Raw genomic sequence first — 22,794 nt, forward strand, 5'->3', positions numbered from 1 at the left:
CCATGAGAGAAGAATAGAGGTGAGCAAATTTGGTACGTACCGAATTCATATCCGAATTCAAATTCAATTTGATAATTTGAAATCGGGTATTTGATAATTTGGTATAAAAGCGGTATTTATCGAATTCACCGAATTCTAATACGGTATGAAATAGATAATGAGATTATGAATTTGGTAATAACCGATTTCAAATTCGTTTATAAAGAATTGGTTTAGTATTAGTATATACTACTAATATATTATTATATTATATAGGTAAATGCTATTAATAATAGTTAGTATATGGTATTATCGTGTACTTATGATAGTAATGATATATAATAATGTACAATATACTATTTTAATATTTGTTAATTGTTATATGACTATAATAATACAAATATACAACAATACATAACATAACTATAATACTTATTATTTTATGCATGACTAGAATTAGATAATAATTAATAAGTATAGGTATAATACATAACTATATTTAGTATAACTATAATACTTATTATTTTAATTAGGCCGGAAACTACAATTAAAGGATTCAGCAATTTTTTTTAAATGAATTCGATTAACCCAAATTCATTACCGTTTCCAAATTCAAATTCGAAATTGAATGAATTCGGGTATCTCCAATTCGAATTTGAAAGTAGTTAGATTTCCGTAAGTCTAATAACCGAATTCATATAACCGAATTATCGAATATGCACTGTTTGCTCACCCCTAGAGGAGAATAACATCTTTTGCTACTAGAATAGCATAGCCCTCAATTTGATGAGTACAAGAGTTTCAGATACTATCCTCATCCACCAAGCTTCACAAACAAACTGAAAAATAGTAGAATACAAATGCATCCATACAATGGTGAAGTACTTTTAAATTTCGGCATTGCAAGACAATGTATGTGAACGCCTAGGATGAATTATGCAAAAAGATTCTTGAAGACCACAGGCTACGAGTCTTGATTAGGCACTTCTCTGCTGTAAAATTTTCCCACTACTCTGGAGTCCAGAATTTCAATGGCTTTCTCAGACTTTATGTTCTTAGGTGTCTTGTACTGGTTTAAAGAAGTTCCTTGAGAAACATAAAAGTCCATGAGCACGTTGAATGTTCCTTGTTTCACAACTCTAATTTCCAGAGGACCAATGGTACTGATGCTCTGATTCCTCAGCATCTTATATTCCAGGTCCAGAGATTGTTCCACTAAACTACAGCATTTTTCCATTTTAACCTGATCAAGTTCAGGTATATCATCGTTTGATCTGAGTTGAAGCTCCCAAAATAGTACATAGTGACCAGGAATAGAAGATGTATCATCATAGCTACTGTAATCCAAAAGAAAGAAGCCAAGTGGTTCAAGGATCTGAATTGCCATTGCAACTGCTTTCTGGAGGTCTTGTTCAGTTGTTTTATCTGTGTGAATACTCAAAACCACATTTGTCCTTTGTCCAAATTTGAATTGGGGAGTGGAATTGTGAAAACCTGTCACCAGGACAATATCCCGCATTCCGTACCTGTACAAACCTGAAAATACATTCTTCCATCAATATTCTAGACATTAGAGCGTTTAAGCATTTAAACTGTCTAATCATCATTGGTTGTGTGTATCAGGTACTGAAAAACAGAATGTAATAAACCTATATTCGACAAGTTTGAACATCAGAACAAACCGTGCACATTAGATGTCCAAGGCAATTGTTAAGTAGAAATTTACGGAACTACCATCCATTTTAGAACATGATAAAGGGTATAAAATGGAGACCAGTAGACACCTTGAAGAGGCACTTCTGTGTTTTATCGAATACTTTTTCATGGGACAGACTAACAGAATTATAGTTCATATCTGTGGTACACCACAGGCAGTTAGGGTCAATTCAAAAGTACAGTGATCTCACCTGTAAAGGTCATGACAAGAAGTTCATAATGCTGGCCAATCTTAACATTAGCAAGATCCACAATGTGATCTTTCAAATGAGCATCTTTCCTGTTGGTGCAGTTTGGATCTTGATGATTGTCAATTGGCAAGAACTCATAGTAGGCCATGTTTGGTATAAAAGTATACGAGACATCATAAGGACTGCACAAAGGTTTCATGTTAATCCCACAAAATGCCTCTGAAGAACCATAAACTGATGAAACTAGAGGTAATCCACCCGTATAGAACTCAAGCGCAGGGATATATTGTGCCATGGACCTTGTAATAATGGCCATGACATACTTGGTCCTTGGCTTGATCTTCTTAATTATCCCTTCCCAAGACTTTTCTTGGCATACAAGATCAATTGAATCAGCCAAATCTGGCATTTGTTTGCTCAAAATCAAGGAGACAGCCCTTTTGCAGTTAGGGTCAGTGATCCAATCACTCATTTGTCCAGTTCTTATGTTGGAAGACATTTCTTGCCAATGTTCCTCAAAAAATTTGATTATCCTTAACAAACCCGAGGCGAAAAATGTACCAATGCTTGCTATCGCATCTCGCTGCACAAGGCCACAAAGTAATTGACTATACAAGCTCTGATTGGTATCTTCACACAATATAACCTGAGGATATCTGTCTTTTCTGTTCTTTATCTCGCTTGCTGTAGTTGTTCTTAAAACTAAGCCACCAGGAGTGTGGGTATCCGGGCTGATAAGGACAAAGGACAGCGCTTTCCCATCGTTTAATCCGTGAAGGTACCTTAGTTCAAAGCTATACATTTAGCACCTTTTATTTGATTCTCATAATTCTGCCGAAGAAATAACAACTGTAAATTCATTGCATTAGTGAATTTACCTATTCTGAACAGTAGCAAGGAGACAAAAAAAGAAGGCCCTGCGCTCTCCCTCCTCAGTAGTTTTTGGAATCCACTTTTGTTTCCCACCTGAAGTGCCTAAGCTGCCAACGAAGTTAATGATTTCAGTTCAGAAAAATAAGAAATTCATGAAAAAGAACAGAAATGACTCGCGCTTCAGCATTATTGAATTTACTCTCACTCCATTCAGGAGTTTCCTTTCATCTAATTGGAACAAAACAAAGAAATTGATTTACCTTTTGAGTAGCTCAGTAATGGATTCATTAGTTAAAATCCGAGATGGCTCTCCATCTAGTGCAATTCGATCGATGTAAATCTTGATATCTTCATAATCTACCACAGGAACTTTATCCTTGAATAGTCCCTTATCAGAATGACCATTAAGAAAATCTTTCAAGTAATCAGTGCTTGCATTTTTAGTTAAAATCTCCTCCAGGACCTGTTCTTGTATATGACCAGCATTGCTGGTTATATCCTCCAAAATGCTCGAACCAGCTTCAGTATCTCTTGGATCAAAGGTTGGCAGCATTCTGGTAAAGAAAAGAAATGCAGAATCTGTGTTTGGGGATGGGAAATATACAGGGAAATTAATTAATGAATAAGCACGCTCAACTACATTGTCTTGAGGAAAAGATTCACGCCATGGTTAAGCCCTTTTAAACCCATTGGCCAGGTCATCCATCCTTTCATCCTCATTCCCTTCTCCAAGATGCCTAGTTAGCGTGCTGTATGTTACCATTGTAAAGTTGTAATGGTGTAAACAGAAAAACTCATTGAGTTGCTTAGTCTCCTTATGCTATGCTCATCACTTGCACAATCCAAAATCACCAAATGATCTTGAATGTACCTTCGATCGAGCTCTTATGGATCTATATCCATGCTTGAGTTCAGTCAAAATCGAATTCAAATCGAGTTCGAGTAATTTGAGTTGCTATACGAATTGAGTTGGATCTCCATATAATATTCCATATTTAGCTTATAGAGTTTTTATGTATATTTTGTCGAGCAAGCTCAATCTCAAGCTTCAGCTTGTCCTCATAATTTTCTTGAGTCAAACTCAAGCATGAACATGTGATGTTCATTGAACTTGAGCTCGGACTCAACCACAAATTAATTTTCTTTGGTCTTGAGTTCTAGTACCTCAATATTTGGTCTTGATTTGGCTAATAACACCTCTAGAGAGGTGATCCAAAATTTAAATGAATGGCACATTTCTAGTCGTAAAAGGAAGCTTATTCGTATGTGTAGACACCAAATTTTTATTATTTTTAATTTCATTTTTTTTATTTATTTATTAATTGGGTTAGACACCAAAAGTGGCTTTAATTCTCTTAAATTTGGTTTGAAAATTGTTAATTTATTTTTAATTGATTTTTGAAAAATGAAAATGAAAAAGAAAGAAAAATGTGTGGATAGGTGGAAGCGTGCATGTTGGACAAGTGTACAAAATAATCATTAGACAAGTGTCTAAGGAATTGTAGGACAAGTGTATAGAGAGGTAGGTGTCAAGGACACTTGTTGGGCTTAGGGAATTTGTGGAAAAAAAGAAACAAAGAAAAAACAAGCTACGGGGCGGAACGGAAAAAAAGAATAGCAGAAACACAAAGGAGGAAAAAAAGAAAAGGCTTCGGACAGGCAAAAAAAAACAAAAAGAAAAAGGAAAAAGAACAGAGCTTGAGAGGAAAAACAGAGGGGAGGGGACGATGAAAATCTGGAGAGCTAAGCAGGGGGCTTCGGCCTTGAGAGGAAAAACAGAGGGAAAAAATGGAAATTGAGAAGAGGTACGAAAGGAAAGAGCAAGGAAAGAGCGGCGGACAAAGGTTGATCAAGGTGGAAGAAGAGCTCGGGCAGGGGAAGAATTTTCTGGAAAAAGAAACGAGAAGCAGAGGCCGCCCCTGTTTTCTCCCCTTGTTTTTCTTTCGCGCACTGCCGCCCACCCCAAATCTCCTCTCTTCCTCACGCCATCTGCCGTTGCCTCACCGCGCGCAACCTTCATCGAAACCACCGCAGCCGTGAAGGTAGAAGCCGAGGCCATTCAGAAGAGCTTCGGGCAGAAGTAAGAGGGAAAGGCCGCGACCAGAGCCTCTCGTCAACTGCTTCTCCATCTGCTCCTCTTCCATGGATGATTTGAGCAGCAACGGCAACAGAGGTTTCCAATTCACCGAGCTGCCATAACCTCATCGAATCTACCATCACCATCTGTGAAAATTTCACCGGAACAAGAACACTGTAAGTTTCTTTCTCTCCAAAGAATTTTCAGTGCCTGCCTAGTTTTTGACATGGGTTTTCTGTGGTTTCATTTGGGTGCAATTTTCCTGTTAATTGACCTCATTTGGTTGAACACACATGCTGCATACGTGAATTGGATTGAATGTTTTGGTTGCTGATAAATTTTGGGGCCGGTTGTAGTGTAAATTAGGCAGAGAGTTGTTGAACTTTCCAATGACCGTTAGTTGTTTGATAAAATGACTGAGTAAAATTTTGAACCAAAAAGGAGAAGATTTTTATTCCTTTTTCTGCATGAGTTCAGGATGAAATCTGGCCAGTCCGAAACTGGCCAGAATCTGTGCATTTTCATCAGTTGGCGCAGGGAGAGAGGCCATGAACTTTTGAAATTGATTTTGTTTAATTTTGCTGTTTTTGCATTCCATAACGATGTGATGTTGTTGCCGTGTAAACTTGTCGGGTGTTTTGAAACATCAGAAGTTGCAGAAACTTTTCCATTGAAAGTTTGCATCGCAGAAGAAGGATTCTGCGAAGCATGAAGTATGAATCTCTGTAAATTTCAGTGTAGCCCCTCAATTCCTGTCTAATTTCACTATGACCCAAAATCTGGAAAATCGACCTAATTTTGCCCTTTAAGCTTATTCCTCTGTTTGCATATTTTATGCGATTTGTTGGATAGATTAATTCTTAGATTTGGATTATAATTATGGCCTAATAATTTTAGTTGATTTGCTAATCTTGTTAGGTTTGGTATTATGATTTGGGTTGTGGGTAATCATAATTTGTTTGGGTTTGATAAGTGGATTGATGACTTGTTTTTTCTGGGTTGTGACATGGGCTTGAGAAATGAAGCCCGTCTGTTTTAGTTGAATTTTGTTCGGACTTGAAGATAGGCTGGCCTGCTTGTGCTCTTAGGGTTTTCGGTTGGGCTAGGAAGGCCTTGGCCCACGAAATAAATACAAATGGCCCAATGGCCTGTTATGCCAAGAAGCCTGATAACGAAATTTCATTCCAGTCCCCTGACGTTCGAGTGTTTTCACTATGGCCCCAAAAACTTTCAATTTCATTCAATTGGGTCCTTACTTTAATTGCAAATAAGTCCTTGAGCTTTATTTTTCTTTAATTTTTGACCCCAAAACTTTGTTCATTTTTGCAATTAAGTCCCTTCTTCTCTTGACTTCTTAAATGTGAATTGTTGACATGATTTAATTGATTCAAATTCATGCTTATTTTTTATCCTTTGTGATTATTTGCCAAATAAATTGGTACCTTGACCTTTGTATTGTTTTGAAGCTAATATCTCATTTACTCGATTTCCATTGCAAGGGAGGTAACGTCTATATTCTTGAGTTTATTTTTCTTACGTGCTCCTACGTGTTATGTGAATATGCATGTCTACTTTGCTTTCTTTGCTTTTCTTTAATTCTTTCACTTATTTTATTTACTTTTGCTTTTTATTTAAGTTATTCATTTTGGGGTATGTGTACACCTCTTGGCTTGTAATAGTTAGGGATTTAATTATTTTATTCCTCTTCCCCCTTTTAGATTGTAGTAGGGTCTCCCTAATGTAATAGATAGGGCTTGGAGGAGCATTCAATGAAGACCTATCGAAGTCATGTGCCTAGCTAGCAAATGTAATAGTTAGGGCTTTAATTGTCTTATGTGTCTTGCATGCTAATTGTTACTACGTGTTAATTTGCTTTGTTAGGGCCTTGCATCTAGTCGAGCATGCTAATTGTTATGTGCTATGTGTTTATAAGTGTTTGGCATGTCTACTCGCTTTCTATAGCATGAATGAATGTGATGGATGAATGTACGTCACCACACTAGTCCAATGCTAGTTGTGGCTCATTATTTCATTAGGAATTCATAGAAAGGGCTAGTCCAACGCTAGACCCAATAGGATTTTTCCTTTGTTTTTCATTAATGCATTATTCGCCTGTTCACTACATATCATGCATTTTTCCTTACTTTTATCATCTGGCATGCTCCTCGATTCCCCTGTCCCCTCACTTTAGGTCTTGCATCTCATGCTAGTTAGGGTACATTTGCCTGAAGAGTCCCCTTAAATATGGGATATAGACGAGTGTGGCTTTTTCTAAGCCTTAGCACGCTTGTATTCCCTCTATCAAAGGGCAAATTGAGTCACGATTTAGGTCTCCCCGTACCCAATATGCATGAATTCCCTAGGCTCATGCATTCTCAATCCACTCTATCATTACACTTTCACTTTTGTCTCATTTGCACACATGCACCTTTTTATCACCTTCACTTGCACACGAACACTTTTTTGTCCCCACTTGCACACGAACCCTTTTATTTTCACTTGCACACGAGCATTTTATCTTCACTCGCACACGAGTACTTTCATCTACATTTGCACTCTTATCTTATTACTTTTATCATTTTTCTCGCTTCACACAAACTCACACTTTCACATGGCATGCATTCCACTCATTTTTCACGTCATTTAGGTTTAGGTGTGACCTCTCCAAAAGGATCATTATTGGGCTTCACAATTAATGTGATTGGCACCACTCAACCTTTGAAGAGAAATTTCCCCCAATCCCCCTAGGTCTAGGTTTTTGCATTCATATAGACATATCCAATACGCGATACATACCTTGGGTAGAAAAATTAGGAAAAATTGGTTAAGTCGCGCAACTAGCCTTGGCTAGGTCAAAGGGGTGCCTTGGATTCTATCCTTGCCTTCCCCTTTGTCAAACGTGACCCCCGAACCTTTTTCTTTGGCTTAACGTGGACTAGGAGTCGTTTTAAAAAGGGTTTTACTACTTTGTCTTTAAAAAACACTTTTTGGGTGACTTGGTACACCCCAAATCTATACCAAGTGGCGACTCCGTTTTCATATTTAAAAAACCCTTTTTAAAATTTCATTTGGCCAAATCGTCGCTTTCCAAAGTCCCATGGCCTTTTACTTTTCATTTTGCACACATTCACACCACACTTCATCACTCACATTCACCCAATCGAAAAGTGGGGCGCGACAGTTGGCGACTCCACTGGGGACTTCCTAAGTGGGTCCAAGCATTTTTTGACTTAATCATTCGTTTCCTTTTTCTACCCTTTCTATGCATAGCATGTGGATATTAGGATTGCATTTTTCATTTTTAGGACCTTTTGTCTTATGTACGTGATCAAACCAATCCTTCGACTCATGAATGTATGTTTGAATGAATGTTTACTTGATATCTCACGCTTGCATTGCAGTTGGGAGGGGGTATGTCACCTTTAGACCCTCGCGTTGGTTCTCGACCCCTTCCCTCAAAATAGGGGAACACTTCATACGTGCATGTTTACTTGCTTTATCCCATTTTATTTTATTTTTCGTGGGCGCCATCCCACACCGCCTTGTAGGATTAGGATCGATTGCCTTGGGTAGGCGGATGGTGTGCTCTGCGCCCATAGCGCTACCTAAGGGATCACTCGAGCCACCGACCGAAGGCCCTGGGAGTGATGACCCTTCGCCTTTAGGTCTGAAGGCTTGGGAGCCGAAGCTTTATCGAGTCTAGGCATTAGTGAACCAAACCGCATGCATCCATATTAGAATAACCTAGGGTAGAGTCGGCCTCACCTTTTCTTAAGCACATTAGGCACGAGGGAGGGGGTTCTACCCCTTTTACTCGCTTTATTGTATTTCTTTTTCTTAATTGCTCCCAATGTGTTATGTGTACTATCAATTGCACTAACCATTCTTTTGTTTTCTTGGATTGCATTCATGTGCCTTAGCAATAAGGGGCCTCTTTGGCACTCTTTTAGTGACTCACCCACTAGATAGCTCACATGTCTAAATTTCAGTCTTTGCACTTACTTTTCAGTGAATACATTTCATGTTTAGACCTTTTCCCCCCGTTGCATTATTTATGTCCTTTAGCTCACATTTCATGTTTGTCACATATTTACATAGCTTTAATAAACTGGCATCATGCATAAACCCTAGAAAGGGAATGCCATTTAGGGGATCCCGTGTTAGGAATAAACCACCCCATGTCTCGGATATATAATCCAAATGAGACTTGCACGTTTACCTTTCTCGTACCGTCCGAAGGGGTAGTGCACAAGGTAAGGTAGGATCCGATCATTTTCATAGAGTGATCTTTGGAATATGAGCATCTAATAATCATCTTTTGGCCATTTTCTCAAAATTGGTAAAATCCCCTTGCATAAAAGGACATTAATTCCAAGAAAATTCACAAATGATTCCTCATTGTTGAGACGATAAATATAGAGGCCAAATTTTGATTTTAGAGGCTCATAGACCAAGGCATTGTAATGATTTTTTGAAACCACCCAGTGGGCGAATAATTCAATCGATTTTTGAACAAATCATCCATCTTGTCCAATCCACTTTTTTTCAATTCATTCAATTTTAGTTCAATCTAATCATTTTTGAATAAATTCATTCATCAAATCATTTGACCAATTTACCCTTTTTAGGGTCATTCGGTCGATTTTGAATAAATCGTCAAATCATTTGACCAATTTACCCTTTTTAGGGTCATTCGGTCGATTTTGAATAAATCGTCAATTCATTTGACCAATTTACCCTTTTAGGGTCTTTTGACCAATTTACCCTTTTTAGGGTCATTCGGTCGCTTTTGAATAAATTATCAATTCAATTGACCAAATTACTCTTTTTAGGGTCTTTGGACCAATTTACCCTTTTTAGGGTCATTCGGCCGATTTTTGAATAAATCCCTAAATTCAATTTCATTCATTTGACCAATTTACCCATTTTTAGGGCAACCGAGCCGATTTTGAATAAATCAAGTTTCGTTCAATCTATTTGATCAATTTACCCTTTTTAGGGTGATCTGATTAATTTTGGATAAATTTCTTTGAATTCATTTGACCTGTTTCCCTTTTTAGGGTAATCCGGTCAATTTTTAATAAATTGTCAATTGACCAATTAGGGTTTCGATATCGAATTCCAAATTGGGAAATCTAGTCAATTTTGAGAAAACCATCCATTATATCCAACTATTTAATCAGTTGGGTTTTTGACTCATGCTTCACTGAGAAATTTTATCAAACGAATTCCAATCTCTTTGATAGGAAGTTCGTCAAGGTCAAACCCGTGCGTTTTTGCAATATCTTGTATCGATCAAAAGTGATCAATCCATTCGAACGTTGACCTCATTTTGACGAATGTCTCTCGTCACTCCAATTGACCAAAATTTTCGAAATTATTCTTCACTCAATAAGTTGATCAGATCCATCAGGTATAGTATAGTGCCTACCTCAGAGGACTGCATCCTCATGCTAGGCCTACCCTTGGCATAAAAGGGTTCTCCCATAGGACATGCATACCGATTTTGCAGTTTTGCCTACTAACTCGGGGTATTTTTCTTTTGTTTCCCCCCTCCCCTGCATTCATAAAAATATTTCAATAAGGCAAAAATATTCTTCTATATCTGATGATAATTTTAATCCAATAAAGTTTGAAGAGTACAAGTGTTATTTGATTCTTGGGCGGATCCTACGATGAAAACCCTCTGAGAGATGTTGTAATTGTTTTCCAAAGGGAAATTTTGTATATTTGAAAAGGAGACAAAAAGTGTATATGTGGAGCTCTTTACAAGTTTCTCTCTTCTCACTTGTATCGTAATTGAATGAGAAAATTTGTTTCAAACTTTTTCAGCAATAAACTTTTTGGACAATCATTGTTTTGTGTATATTTATGTACATTTCATTCTTTATTCTTATTCATTGGAGATTTCATGATGAATTTTAAGAAATAAGACTAAATTGGGATTTTTTCAACCTCCGACCTGAAAATTCACAATAAGAGTGTTCAGAATTAAAAGAGGTCATTCAGAAGGCCCAATGAGATATCTTTTTTCCTTCACTGAACCCCAAAATAAAATCAGTCACATTGATTGATAAATCGCAAATTGGGGCCATCTTTGCTTGAAAATATCCATTGGTTTAACCGGATTCAATTCACATCTAAGTGAAAGCAAAAATGTGCATTATTCTTGTTTGTTTTGAAAATTTGGAATGATACTTTGAGCATTCGTTTCACTACCTATACAGATTTTTATCACTTGCTCTCCCATTTGAGCCTATGAAAGAATAATTTCGTTTCAAATAAAGGCCTTAATGATCTCTACCCTATATTGGAAAATTTTCAAATATCAAATAGGGGAATGGATTTTCAATGACCGTTTCGTTACTTTGGTTGTCATGAAGTGTAAGAATGATACTTTGGCCATCGTTTCTACAATCCAAACACTATTTATCCCTTGCATCCTCATTTGAGCAAAATTGGTGGTTCTTTTCGACTGCACATATGATCGCACCCCACATTGGGGAAGGAGATTGGGGAATTTTGAAAAAAGAGAAAAGCAAAAATGCTAGAATAAGGAGGGAACCGCAAGTTGGGGAAATTAGATTCCACTTGGGGTCCAGTTTTGAAAAAAAGAAGAAGAAAGAAAGGGAAGAGTTTTGTCCGCACGGATCGCCTACGTTTCACAAATATGGACGAACAAGGGTCTTCCTCAGTCAGTTAATTCAGATACACGCAAAAAATTTCGCATTAGCGAAAATTTCCTTTCAGAGTTATTGTAAGGAACGGAATACAAGTCAGGCCATCTTCTTTTCCAATCGAACATTTTATCTCTAGTTATCCCTTTTGAGCCTTCAGAATAAAATACTTCGTTTGGCGAACCCTGAGAATCGCAAACCCCACACTGGGGGCGAGTCTGAGTTGAAAAGAAATTTCAAGAAGTGAAAAGTGAAAAGCCACAAAATCAAAGACAAAAGAGAAAAGAGAACCTCAGTTCAAAAATAAACTGGGGCAAATTTTGTGAAAGTTCAAAAGAATGGCCGAAGGCCGAAAAATCGAAAAAAAAAAGAGAAAGAAAATGAAAGAGAAAAAGCGTCAATTGAGCAAAAACTGAGGCAAATTCTGATTTTACCCTAAAATAGGGTTGGCGCAACAATGCGATCTCAGATTCTTCAAACCAGTTTTGAAATCCGTTTTCAAGCCTTAACTTTTCTAAAGCACCCCACCTGACCCCATTACAAAACCGAAAGTCCTGACTTCTGTTCTTTGCAATAGCCCTGTCAAGCAAATTTCTGATGCTGGAAGTTTTTGCTGTATTCTGAATTGATTAGGTGTGAGGTTGACACTGCTCTTCATGTGAAACCCCGCGAAGGGGGAAAAAGAAAAGGAAAAATGAGCAAAATGAATGCAAAGAAAGATGCAAAAAGATTTGATGTTGAAAGACCCTGTTGGGTGATGATAAAAAGTCAAACCAAGTCCAAGAACCTGGAGTCCAGATGAGGGCGATGTTGAAAAATGCGATCTTCAGTGCAATGTCCTTTGAAAATTGCTTCTTTAGCTATCGTTTTCAAGCCAAATTACAAGCTAATAAAGTCCATCGTTGACTTATTCTTTCATGACAATCCAAAGTGACGATTATGCTCGTACGAAATCCATCAATCATTTGTGATCATAAGGGCATAACCCGTTTCCACATGTTTTAGCTATCACTTCTGTCCATACGTTACAAGCCTAGAAAGCTTGTATGTTGACTAAGTTTTCTTGAAAATAAGGGTAACAAACTCTTTGCTTTCACTAAGATGTGACATTGAATGGATTACATACAACTGGGGCACAAAAATGAGACAAATTCTTATCTCCCATTTCCTTAGCCATTTCAAAAATAAAGTCATGTGATTGGTCCTGAAAAGATGAGTCAACCAGAAGTGGTGACCCATTACCCTAAGCACCAATGCTAAAAGTAAGGAAGAAATCTTCTTCTTAAATTTGGTGTTATTTCGAGGAATTCATCATGAAATTTCTGCATGAGTTCAAACTTGACGATTAAAGTTTCTTCACATTGTTGTATATGTGCATTCTTTTCTAAATGGGCAAAAGTGCGGTTTTTCTTTGTTCAAATAAATGGGAAATCATCTAAACCAATTTTTGCAATCAAATGGGCCCAAACTGGGGCAAAATTTTTATTTGCAAAATTTCGCAAAATAAGCCCACACAGGGGCAAATATTTTTGTAAGTCCAATTGAGGATTTCGTCCAAGAATCAAACTAATGCATTTTTCAAATCAGTCACGCTCATTTGAGTGCACGTAAGCCCTGTGCAGGTATTCACAGTTGAAGTCGACGAAAAGCATCTGGCGATGTGGAAGGCCGATGCCGAAGAAAGAGGAGAAAGAAGGGAGAAGGGCCCTACACTGGGGCAAATTATTTGTGAAAAAGATTCTCTCGAAAAATCAGAAAAATTCAAAAATCAAAAAATCAAGTTCAAAATTTTGTTTCTTGGAAAATCAAATTTAATCTTTTGTATTTTGACGAATCAAATTCAATTTCTTCACCAATTGGATGGCAGGATTGGGTCTTATCCCACTGACCATTCTAAAAATCACGTTGGGCCTGAGTTTCGTGCCGCCAACAGTTCAAATGTCACGTTGGGCCTGAGTTTCGTGCCGCCAACAGTTCAAATGTCAAGTTGGGCCTGAGTTTCGTGCCGCCAACAGTTCAAATATCAAGTTGGGCCTGGATTTCGTGCCGCCAACATTCCAAATATCAAGTTGGGCCTGGATTTCGTGCCGCCAACATTCTAAAAATCACGTTGGGCCTGAGTTTCGTGCCGCCAACAGTTCAAATGTCAAGTTGGGCCTGAGTTTCGTGCCGCCAACAGTTCAAATATCAAGTTGGGCCTGAGTTTCGTGCCGCCAACAGTTCAAATGTCAAGTTGGGCCTGAGTTTCGTGCCGCCAACAGTTCAAATGTCAAGTTGGGCCTGAGTTTCGTGCCGCCAACAGTTCAAATATCAAGTTGGGCCTGGATTTCGTGCCGCCAACATTCCAAATATCAAGTTGGGCCTGGATTTCGTGCCGACAACATTCTAAAAATCAAGTTGGGCCTGAATTTCGTGCCGCCAACATTCCAAATATCAAGTTGGGCCTGGATTTCGTGCCGCCAACATTCTAAAAATCACGTTGGGCCTGAGTTTCGTGCCGCCAATAGTTCAAATGTCAAGTTGGGCCTGAGTTTCGTGCCGCCAACAGTTCAAATGTCAAGTTGGGCCTGAGTTTCGTGCCGCCAACAGTTCAAATATCAAGTTGGGCCTGGATTTCGTGCCGCCAACATTCTAAAAATCAAGTTGGGCCTGAATTTCGTGCCGCCAACATTCCAAAAATTCCGTTGGGCCTGGATTTCGTGCCGCCAACATTCCAAATATCAAGTTGGGCCTGGATTTCGTGCCGCCAACATTCTAAAAATCAAGTTGGGCCTGGGTTTCGTGCCGCCAACATTCCAAAAATCACGTTGGGCCTGGATTTCGTGCCGCCAACTTCACAACATCCCGTGGGTCTATCCCATTTAAATTTCTGTCTGGGTCTATCCCGTGGGTCTATCCCATTTTACATTTCCCGTCTGGATCAATCCCATTTTAAAGTTTTCATTTAAAAAAAAAACAAATTTCTGTTAAAGAGGTCAGTCCTCGTTTTAGAATTCCTGTTCATTCGAATCATTTCGCAGCCGAATAACACAGGTAAGTATTTGGTGTCTACTTCTTTGTCTCAAGTTTTTTCAAAACTCAGACAAAGAGGGGCAAACTGTAGACACCAAATTTTTATTATTTTTAATTTCATTTTTTTTATTTATTTATTAATTGGGTTAGACACCAAAAGTGGCTTTAATTCTCTTAAATTTGGTTTGAAAATTGTTAATTTATTTTTAATTGATTTTTGAAAAATGAAAATGAAAAAGAAAGAAAAATGTGTGGATAGGTGGAAGCGTGCATGTTGGACAAGTGTACAAAATAATCATTAGACAAGTGTCTAAGGAATTGTAGGACAAGTGTATAGAGAGGTAGGTGTCAAGGACACTTGTTGGGCTTAGGGAATTTGTGGAAAAAAAGAAACAAAGAAAAAACAAGCTACGGGGCGGAACGGAAAAAAAGAATAGCAGAAACACAAAGGAGGAAAAAAAGAAAAGGCTTCGGACAGGCAAAAAAAAACAAAAAGAAAAAGGAAAAAGAACAGAGCTTGAGAGGAAAAACAGAGGGGAGGGGACGATGAAAATCTGGAGAGCTAAGCAGGGGGCTTCGGCCTTGAGAGGAAAAACAGAGGGAAAAAATGGAAATTGAGAAGAGGTACGAAAGGAAAGAGCAAGGAAAGAGCGGCGGACAAAGGTTGATCAAGGTGGAAGAAGAGCTCGGGCAGGGGAAGAATTTTCTGGAAAAAGAAACGAGAAGCAGAGGCCGCCCCTGTTTTCTCCCCTTGTTTTTCTTTCGCGCACTGCCGCCCACCCCAAATCTCCTCTCTTCCTCACGCCATCTGCCGTTGCCTCACCGCGCGCAACCTTCATCGAAACCACCGCAGCCGTGAAGGTAGAAGCCGAGGCCATTCAGAAGAGCTTCGGGCAGAAGTAAGAGGGAAAGGCCGCGACCAGAGCCTCTCGTCAACTGCTTCTCCATCTGCTCCTCTTCCATGGATGATTTGAGCAGCAACGGCAACAGAGGTTTCCAATTCACCGAGCTGCCATAACCTCATCGAATCTACCATCACCATCTGTGAAAATTTCACCGGAACAAGAACACTGTAAGTTTCTTTCTCTCCAAAGAATTTTCAGTGCCTGCCTAGTTTTTGACATGGGTTTTCTGTGGTTTCATTTGGGTGCAATTTTCCTGTTAATTGACCTCATTTGGTTGAACACACATGCTGCATACGTGAATTGGATTGAATGTTTTGGTTGCTGATAAATTTTGGGGCCGGTTGTAGTGTAAATTAGGCAGAGAGTTGTTGAACTTTCCAATGACCGTTAGTTGTTTGATAAAATGACTGAGTAAAATTTTGAACCAAAAAGGAGAAGATTTTTATTCCTTTTTCTGCATGAGTTCAGGATGAAATCTGGCCAGTCCGAAACTGGCCAGAATCTGTGCATTTTCATCAGTTGGCGCAGGGAGAGAGGCCATGAACTTTTGAAATTGATTTTGTTTAATTTTGCTGTTTTTGCATTCCATAACGATGTGATGTTGTTGCCGTGTAAACTTGTCGGGTGTTTTGAAACATCAGAAGTTGCAGAAACTTTTCCATTGAAAGTTTGCATCGCAGAAGAAGGATTCTGCGAAGCATGAAGTATGAATCTCTGTAAATTTCAGTGTAGCCCCTCAATTCCTGTCTAATTTCACTATGACCCAAAATCTGGAAAATCGACCTAATTTTGCCCTTTAAGCTTATTCCTCTGTTTGCATATTTTATGCGATTTGTTGGATAGATTAATTCTTAGATTTGGATTATAATTATGGCCTAATAATTTTAGTTGATTTGCTAATCTTGTTAGGTTTGGTATTATGATTTGGGTTGTGGGTAATCATAATTTGTTTGGGTTTGATAAGTGGATTGATGACTTGTTTTTTCTGGGTTGTGACATGGGCTTGAGAAATGAAGCCCGTCTGTTTTAGTTGAATTTTGTTCGGACTTGAAGATAGGCTGGCCTGCTTGTGCTCTTAGGGTTTTCGGTTGGGCTAGGAAGGCCTTGGCCCACGAAATAAATACAAATGGCCCAATGGCCTGTTATGCCAAGAAGCCTGATAACGAAATTTCATTCCAGTCCCCTGACGTTCGAGTGTTTTCACTATGGCCCCAAAAACTTTCAATTTCATTCAATTGGGTCCTTACTTTAATTGCAAATAAGTCCTTGAGCTTTATTTTTCTTTAATTTTTGACCCCAAAACTTTGTTCATTTTTGCAATTAAGTCCCTTCTTCTCTTGACTTCTTAAATGTGAATTGTTGACATGATTTAATTGATTCAAATTCATGCTTATTTTTTATCCTTTGTGATTATTTGCCAAATAAATTGGTACCTTGACCTTTGTATTGTTTTGAAGCTAATATCTCATTTACTCGATTTCCATTGCAAGGGAGGTAACGTCTATATTCTTGAGTTTATTTTTCTTACGTGCTCCTACGTGTTATGTGAATATGCATGTCTACTTTGCTTTCTTTGCTTTTCTTTAATTCTTTCACTTATTTTATTTACTTTTGCTTTTTATTTAAGTTATTCATTTTGGGGTATGTGTACACCTCTTGGCTTGTAATAGTTAGGGATTTAATTATTTTATTCCTCTTCCCCCTTTTAGATTGTAGTAGGGTCTCCCTAATGTAATAGATAGGGCTTGGAGGAGCATTCAATGAAGACCTATCGAAGTCATGTGCCTAGCTAGCAAATGTAATAGTTAGGGCTTTAATTGTCTTATGTGTCTTGCATGCTAATTGTTACTACGTGTTAATTTGCTTTGTTAGGGCCTTGCATCTAGTCGAGCATGCTAATTGTTATGTGCTATGTGTTTATAAGTGTTTGGCATGTCTACTCGCTTTCTATAGCATGAATGAATGTGATGGATGAATGTACGTCACCACACTAGTCCAATGCTAGTTGTGGCTCATTATTTCATTAGGAATTCATAGAAAGGGCTAGTCCAACGCTAGACCCAATAGGATTTTTCCTTTGTTTTTCATTAATGCATTATTCGCCTGTTCACTACATATCATGCATTTTTCCTTACTTTTATCATCTGGCATGCTCCTCGATTCCCCTGTCCCCTCACTTTAGGTCTTGCATCTCATGCTAGTTAGGGTACATTTGCCTGAAGAGTCCCCTTAAATATGGGATATAGACGAGTGTGACTTTTTCTAAGCCTTAGCACGCTTGTATTCCCTCTATCAAAGGGCAAATTGAGTCACGATTTAGGTCTCCCCGTACCCAATATGCATGAATTCCCTAGGCTCATGCATTCTCAATCCACTCTATCATTACACTTTCACTTTTGTCTCATTTGCACACATGCACCTTTTTATCACCTTCACTTGCACACGAACACTTTTTTGTCCCCACTTGCACACGAACCCTTTTATTTTCACTTGCACACGAGCATTTTATCTTCACTCGCACACGAGTACTTTCATCTACATTTGCACTCTTATCTTATTACTTTTATCATTTTTCTCGCTTCACACAAACTCACACTTTCACATGGCATGCATTCCACTCATTTTTCACGTCATTTAGGTTTAGGTGTGACCTCTCCAAAAGGATCATTATTGGGCTTCACAATTAATGTGATTGGCACCACTCAACCTTTGAAGAGAAATTTCCCCCAATCCCCCTAGGTCTAGGTTTTTGCATTCATATAGACATATCCAATACGCGATACATACCTTGGGTAGAAAAATTAGGAAAAATTGGTTAAGTCGCGCAACTAGCCTTGGCTAGGTCAAAGGGGTGCCTTGGATTCTATCCTTGCCTTCCCCTTTGTCAAACGTGACCCCCGAACCTTTTTCTTTGGCTTAACGTGGACTAGGAGTCGTTTTAAAAAGGGTTTTACTACTTTGTCTTTAAAAAACACTTTTTGGGTGACTTGGTACACCCCAAATCTATACCAAGTGGCGACTCCGTTTTCATATTTAAAAAACCCTTTTTAAAATTTCATTTGGCCAAATCGTCGCTTTCCAAAGTCCCATGGCCTTTTACTTTTCATTTTGCACACATTCACACCACACTTCATCACTCACATTCACCCAATCGAAAAGTGGGGCGCGACAGTATGCATCTTCCAAAATTTGGCAAAAATATACTAGATACCAGTTGTATTCTGTAATATAATTAATAGGGCAAATTATACTTTACCCTCTGTGATTTAATACTTTTCCATGTAACTCTTCTATAGTTGCCAAGGCTATGTATAAACCCTTATGTTTGGACTAATGTTTCAAAGTGAGAGAAATGGTACTCTGTAAGGGAACCAACTCATAGGGCTGAAAAATGAACTAACCTACTCGATGTTCGAATCGAGGTTGCTTGGTAAGAACTCGTTCGAGTTTGGTAAACCAACTAGTTAAGCCAAATTTGAACAGCGTTTTGCTGCTCAATAACATTCAAACTCTATAAAAAAAACTCGTTCAAACTTGGTTTGGCAAATAAATAAGCTAAGTTTGAACAAAATTTCAAACTTGTTAAAGTAATCAAACAAACTTGAACATTATGGTTTTCAACTTGATTAGGTTCGTTGACACCCCTACCAACTAAAATGTTGAGATTACTCTCATTTAGAAACAAAAATGATTAAAATGGCCAAAATATGTAAACATAGTGTGCATGACATTTTAGTCCCTTATGGTATAGTGATTTCCACATAACTACCTTTTATTTTCAAAATCTATACATAACATCCCTCTGGTTAACAAATAGTTTTCATATTGACATAGGGATGTTTTTGATATTTTAGTAGATTATGTTACTGAATGCAAATTCGATCATTTTGACATTTTAGTCCAAATCATGATGGAGTTACGTACAATTTTGAAATGGTAAGAGGTTTATAAGGAAAAGTACTAAATCACAGTAGGGTAAAGTGTAATTTACCCTAATTAATATTGAAGTGGGGTTTTCAAGTAAACGGAGTTTGCCAGATAAAAAGGTGAGTAGTGTTTTGACTACCAATTTACCACAGCTTCGTCCTTCAACCAAAGGCAACAAATATCACCAAACTTATCAGCATGATAAGTGATAACCAAAGCTCTGAAAAAAACTGAACTCGAAGAATTACATATTAAGACAGGATTAACAACTTGACTGTATGAATCTTGTTGACTTTCGACCTACAAATGCAAACCATTCAAAAAATGTAAATATATGGCCAAGTAAGCGTATCGCATAGGTAAAAAGGAAAACATATGAATCACATCAGAAACAACAGGAGGAAATTAATCAAGGAAGCCAATATACCTCACCTAAAAGGAACTTGATTGCATATAATCCTACGGCGCAAATATACCTCACCTGGAAAAAACTTGATTGCCCTTTGATCCCACAGCAAAAATTTTGCAGAAAATGAAGCCTTTGAGACCTAATTTTTGTCGACTGCTGTTCAGTTATGCCGGCTTAATAGCAGAGAAGTGGATCTCTTAGTAATAGGGCATGTGGTAGACAAAGTTAGAAACTTAGAAATGAATTCCAAGAATGTCGGATTGCACATGTATGTAGGACAGGAAATACTCCAGCCCACTTACTGGCTAAGTTACTTTATTTGTGAGGATAGGGTTACATGGTGGGACAACTTTCCACCTTGCATTGTAAATGCTGTGTTTTGTGATATGAATGGAAAGAAAGTTATGCAGGGACTAGGGGGATTAGGGGCGGGAACGGTCCTCAGATTGACCGTTCCTGAGCTGTTGTCTCACAAAAAGAAAGGTAAGGCCAGAAATAAACCACGTCAAAAGGCTTCAGTTTGGCCCAAAATGACGTCATTTTATTAAGTGAGACAGTCAAAAAAAATGGTTATGCTCTGCTGACCGTAATGGCAAGAAACGGAACGTTATGACCACTAGTAAGCAAAGTCCCGCCCAAAGTGAAATGTCGAAAATGAAAAGGCGCACTTGAACTCCCACCCAAACCAGACGAAGCAGTTGCTTGCGAAAAGCCACGAAGGGAGAAATAAGAGGGGAAAATACGAGATTGGCAACACTCTCCGGCGTGACATTGCGAAAAGCTGTGGAAGTGCAACATTGGATACGGAAAAAAATAGCAAGGAGAAGCAAGAAGTGGTGGAGTGGTGGACAAATTTCTGGTGATTCGGATTTATTATAAGAAGAAGAAAGGTGAACCCAAGGTTGAAGAGTGGAAGATCGTAGGCGCGGGAGTAGTGAACGACCGAAAATCAGTCAGGTATTCAAATTTTTTTGAGTCCTACGATGATGTAGTAACGTGTGTGAATTGACATGCTTGTTGAAGGACCTTACTTGTGGATGTTGTTGGCGTACAGTATGATGATCGCTTAGAGGGATATCACGTGAGCACAATTTTGTGTATAGTAATGAGTAAGTGCAGCATGATAGGAGTATTATGTGTTAGTTTTTGAGCATGACAGAGTGAGAGTGGGAAAGAAGGGGGAAATCGTGCGGCACAACTGCTTGAGAAAATGTGTGCATGGGTTCGGGAGTTAGTATTGAAAAAAAGGGTGCAGATTATAATTAGTATGCGGTAAGTAGGTAGTACAACGCGTTGAGTGTAGCATACACTGCTACATTCGTTGTTATGCATAAACACAAAACTGGAGAAGTAATGCAAGTTGTGGATCAACGGGAACATGACAGAAACAGAATAAAAATGTTATCATGAAATTGGGATGGCGTTTTTGGGTCTTGAATAGTGTAAGTTTATTGTATTAGTTCGTGTGCACAAACACAGTGTTGGATAATTGTTACATGTTGTGGTTGAATAGGTACGTTGAAATAACAGAGTTCAAATGTTTTGTACTGAGTTGTGCGTCTCATACTTGCTAATGGAAATGTTATTTTGAAATTGAGATGTCGTATTTGGGTCTTGATTGGTGTAAGTTTATTGTATTAGGGCGTGCGCATGAACACAGTGTTGGATAATTGTTGCATGTTGTGGTTTAACAGGTACAGAGAAATAACAGAGTTTTACTGTTTTGTACTCAGTTGTGCTTCTTATATTTTCTTCTACATTGATGTTACAGGTTATTGGTTTAGTTGCATAAAGAGAGACAAGTTTCTAGGTTGGAAGTGAATGAGTACGAGAGTAGGTTATAAGTTGGCAATGTGAGACAGACGGAATAACAAATCATGAGGTTTAGCATAGTCAGTGTGGAATAACGGTTAAGAATCTTACTAATTATTGTAGGTGCACATCATGTTGGATAGTCATTACATGCAGTCATTTAGTAGTGACACTAGCAGAAGTGCACTGTAAAATTGGATGAACATACACGTAAAATTGTTTAACGGGTTTGTTGCTTCATTCATATTGTTGAAGAGTGTGATAAATAAAGGAGAAGGTGATTGAATCGAACTTGATAGGCAGGGGAATAGATTATGAAATGACTAAATGAGGGATAATTAACTAGAAAATTTGGTATTGAGACAAACAAATTGTGAAAAGGAAGATGACTTGTACAATAATTGTTCTGGTTGGACATCATCTTTGATAGTTGTTACACGTAATAGATCAGAAGTTACAATAATAGAACTGGTCTATAGAATTTCATGAAGATACTATAAATTTGGATGACCCCCTATTCTACTGCATTGGTATTGTACAGTAGCATAATAAATAGAAGAAGAAATTGATGGATGAAATACAATCTGATAGGTAGAACAACAGATTATGTAGATTAGTGGCAGTTGGAATAAATAACAAACTGTGAAGAATGAGTTACTGAGTGTGAGAAAAAATGTTACAGGTTGTACTATAACTAGCGTGACTAATATTTGATGCTCATATATTATGTTTAGCAGTACTTCATGATATGTTATGACTGTGGCTGGAAATAAAATTTTGGAACTGAAGTGCAATATGTTTGTTAAAAACATTAGTTTACATGGCAAGAACGCGAGCAGGAAGCACACTTCAGGAAGCAGATAGAGAAGAACTTGCCGAAACAAGTGGTGGAACAGAACACGGTGCAGCACCCACTTCATCGAATAGGTAAGTGGCCAGTGCTTGCGTAAGGTCTTGGCAGGTTAGATTTGGCATCATTATAATGCATTACAATGTTGACTGTTCAGGGGCAGGATGGGAAGGAAAAGAAGCAGTAAAAGGAATGATCGTTTAGGTGGGGAGGAAGAACTGGTTACAGCGGGAACAAGCGAGGTCGCAGAACCAGTCCCACCATTGAATCCATGGATGAAGTTCAGGTAAGATTATTGAATTTGAGAAAAAAATAATGGTACTAAATAGCACATATAACTTTGGAGTTTTGAATGTGGACAGGAAA

At 38.2% G+C, this 22,794-nt stretch overlaps 1 protein-coding gene across 1 annotated transcript; it reads right to left on the minus strand.

Annotated features, from left to right (window-relative positions):
- Positions 1 to 873: 873 nt before the first annotated feature.
- On the minus strand, positions 874 to 4,982 carry LOC113711322 (indole-3-acetic acid-amido synthetase GH3.17-like). The gene is made up of 5 exons (XM_072067013.1): positions 4,789 to 4,982; positions 3,020 to 3,313; positions 2,765 to 2,866; positions 1,887 to 2,668; positions 874 to 1,515 (listed from the first exon to the last, which is right to left on the minus strand). The coding sequence occupies exons 1-5, from the start codon at positions 4,980 to 4,982 to the stop codon at positions 944 to 946; spliced, it is 1,944 nt and encodes a 647-aa protein (XP_071923114.1). The 3' UTR covers positions 874 to 943.
- Between the last annotated feature and the right edge of the window lie 17,812 nt (positions 4,983 to 22,794).

Source organism: Coffea arabica, chromosome 10e, assembly GCF_036785885.1.
Source record: "Coffea arabica cultivar ET-39 chromosome 10e, Coffea Arabica ET-39 HiFi, whole genome shotgun sequence".
Taxonomy (NCBI): Eukaryota; Viridiplantae; Streptophyta; class Magnoliopsida; order Gentianales; family Rubiaceae; genus Coffea; species Coffea arabica.